General features: G+C 47.8%; 1 protein-coding gene across 5 annotated transcripts; it reads left to right on the forward strand.

Moving 5' to 3' along the window:
- The first annotated feature begins 281 nt into the window (after positions 1-281).
- LOC100769134 (periphilin-1) lies at positions 282-2,985 on the forward strand. Of its 5 annotated transcripts, XM_027432821.2 has the most exons (3): positions 282-424; positions 2,174-2,529; positions 2,650-2,985. In XM_027432821.2, exons 1-3 carry the CDS (start codon positions 355-357, stop codon positions 2,983-2,985), a joined length of 762 nt encoding a protein of 253 aa, XP_027288622.1. In that variant the 5' UTR covers positions 282-354. The 5 variants fall into 5 exon arrangements, with proteins under 5 accessions (XP_027288622.1, XP_027288620.1, XP_027288619.1 ...); XM_027432819.2 differs by having other exon boundaries at positions 282-494; positions 2,079-2,985; XM_027432818.2 differs by having other exon boundaries at positions 282-492; positions 2,038-2,985.
- Positions 2,986-3,296: the final 311 nt, after the last annotated feature.

Here is a 3,296-nt window from a genome sequence, read left to right on the forward strand (position 1 = left end):
AGAGTAGAGTCAGATAAAGAGCAAGTTCATTCCTTCATCAAAGAAGAGTGGGTAAATTTCAGGCTGTCAGACAGTCATATATTAGGATAGATTAAAACAGCATGAGTAAATGTTAGAAGGATTTTAAAGCTTATGTTTTAGTGAAGCAATATAAAGCATCTCTTTCCCTCCATTTTGAATTAGAGTCAGTATGAATTCAGAAGTGTTGAAACACATGAAAATGTCATAATTGACAAGTGATTTGCATAGCATGCATCCCTTTATGATGTAATAAGAAAGGCTCTGGAGGGCAGACGTCAGCCTTCCTGAGATTCAGAGGCAGCAGCAGAACATAGCGGCTCCACTAGAGATGAGATGTGGTCTAAGGGACGATATGACTATAAACGTCTTCCAAGAGAACGATCTCCCTCTTGGAGCCATGTCAGTGATGGCTACCATAGAGTAGCTAATGATGTGCCAAAGAGACCACCTCTGCGAGACAAGAGAGCGCCTGTGCTAGACAAGAGAGCGCCTGTTCTAGACAAGAGATCACCTCTGCGATATAAGAAATCGCCTATAAGAGACAAGAGACCACCTCTACGAGACAAGAGACCGCCTGGGCGAGACATGAGACCATTTCTGCGAGACATAAGACCACCTGTGCGAGACAAGAGACCGCCTGAGCGAGACATGAGACCACCTGTGCGAGACATGAGATCGCCTGAGCGAGACATGAGACCGCATGAGCGAGACATGAGACCGCCTGAGCGAGACATTAGACCACCTGTGCGAGACATGAGATCGCCTGAGCGAGACATTAGACCACCTGTGCGAGACATGAGATCGCCTGAGCGAGACATTAGACCGCCAGTGCGAGACATGAGACCGCCTGAGCGAGACATGAGACCACCTGTGCGAGACATGAGATCGCCTGAGCGAGACATTAGACCGCCAGTGCGAGACATGAGACCGCCTGAGCGAGACATGAGACCACCTATGCGAGACATGAGATCACCTGTGCGAGACATGAGATCGCCTGAGCGAAACATGAGATCACCTGTGCGAGACATGAGACCGCCTGTGCGAGACATGAGACGGCCTGTGCGAGACATGAGATCGCCTATGCGAGACATGAGATCACCTGTGCGAGACATGAGATCGCCTGTGCGAGACATAAGATCGCCTGTGCGAGACATGAGACCGCCTGTGCGAGACATGAGACCGCCTGAGCGAGACATGAGATCGCCTGTGCGAGACATGAGACCTCCTCTGCGAGACATGAGATCACCTGTGCGAGACATGAGACCGCCTGTGCGAGACATGAGACCACCTGTGCGAGACATGCGATCACCTGTGCGAGACATGAGATCACCTGTGCGAGACATGAGACCTCCTCTGCGAGACATGAGATCGCCTGTGCGAGACATGAGATCACCTGTGCGAGACATGAGACCTCCTCTGCGAGAAATGAGACTGCCTGAGCGAGACATGAGATCACCTGTGCGAGACATGAGATCGCCTGTGCGAGACATGAGACCACCTGTGCGAGACATGAGATCGCCTGAGCGAGACATGAGACCGCATGAGCGAGACATGAGATCACCTGTGCGAGACATGAGACCGCCTGTGCGAGACATGAGATCACCTGTGCGAGACATGAGACCTCCTCTGCGAGACATGAGACTGCCTGAGCGAGACATGAGATCTCCTGTGCGAGACATTAGACCACCTGTGCGAGACATGAGATCGCCTGAGCGAGACATGAGACCGCCTATGCGAGACATGAGATCACCTGTGCGAGACATGAGACCATCTGTGCGAGACATGCGATCACCTGTGCGAGACAAGAGACCGCCTGTGCGAGACAAGAGACAGCCTGTGCGAGACATGAGACCGTCTGTGCGAGACATGAGATCACCTGTGCACGACATGAGATCTCCTGAGCTAGACAAGAGACCACCTGTGCAAGACAAGAGATGGCCTGTACGAGACATGAGAGCACCTGAACTAGACAAGACAGCGCCTTTGAGAGACAAGAGACCACCTGTGCGAGACAAGAGCCCACCTGTGCTAGACATGAGACCACCTAAGCTAGCCAGACATGATGAAGAAGGCTACAGTCGTGTTGATTATGGAGAATGTGACAAGGGCCACCGTTTTTCTCATGATCCAAGAAGGGGCTCACCTCACAAAGGAGATGATTCTGGTTACAGACGGTCAAGAGGTCATCATTTTACAAGGCAAAAGTCTGAATACAGGAACATGAGAGATGCCTTTAGAAGGAAAAGTTTCTACTCTTCCCAATATTCAAGAGATCGGTCTCCCCATAAAAGGGATGCTCCTTTCTTCAGAGAGTCACCTGTAGGCCAGAAGGATGCCCCACACAGGAGATCTGGCTCCAGTCTCAGCAGTAGAAGTTACTCTCCAGAAGGAAGCAAGACAAGCTCCTTCCATCAGTCTCAGTACACAAGTAAAGAGAAGTCCATTCAGTCTTCAAAAACATCAGGAGATACTTCACCCTCAAGGTCTTCAGAAGTTTCTTCATCCAAGGTATTAGACCAACCCAGCTGGCTAACTGAGAAGGAACTGGCTGAGGATGCAAGCAAGTGGGATAAGGGAAAGCCAGAGAAGGCCGATGAAAACACCTCGATTGATAGTTCTGAGTTTGAGACGGGATCCACTGGACCCGTATTTATTGACCAGACAGAAGAACCCGAGTCGAACACAACAGATGGCACAGAATTGTGTAAAGACAGCCAGCTTAGCAGTCGCTCTAAAGCCATTGCATCAAAAACCAAAGAGATTCAGCAGGCTTACCGACAAGACTTTGAAACTTTTGGCATGGTAGTGAAAATGCTAGTTGACAAAGAACCTTCATTAGAAAAATCGATACAGTTTGCATTGAGGCAGAATTTACAAGAAATGGGTGAACGATGTGTTGAAGAACTCAAACGTTTCATTACTGAGTATGACAATTCTACTCAAGATTCTGGAGACCGTTTTTAGAAGAATTGGTGCCCAGGTCAAAATTTTTTTTAAGTTTCTAGATTATTTTCTCCTTGGATTGTTTAAATCCTTACTATTTTGTGATGAAGAGAAATACTTTATGATAGCTGACCACATTTCTAGTATCAAATAAACATCTACAATAGCTTTTGAAGTAAAAAAGAAAAGACTTTCTTATCCCTAGAACATGTTTCAAGCTTAGCACCCCAATCTAATGATGTGAAAACAACAGGAATATTCTACAAAATACCTGACCAATCCTCCTCAAAACTCTCATGATCTTATGAAATCAAGAGAAGAAAGAAGCATGT

This window comes from Cricetulus griseus, chromosome X (genome assembly GCF_003668045.3).
Source record: "Cricetulus griseus strain 17A/GY chromosome X, alternate assembly CriGri-PICRH-1.0, whole genome shotgun sequence".
In the NCBI taxonomy this organism is placed as follows: Eukaryota; Metazoa; Chordata; class Mammalia; order Rodentia; family Cricetidae; genus Cricetulus; species Cricetulus griseus.

What these genes read in the sequence shown, in the direction of transcription:
- LOC100769134 (XM_027432817.2), top strand. Translation starts at nt 1,741, where the DNA reads ATGAGACCGCCTATGCGAGACATGAGATCACCTGTGCGAGACATGAGA.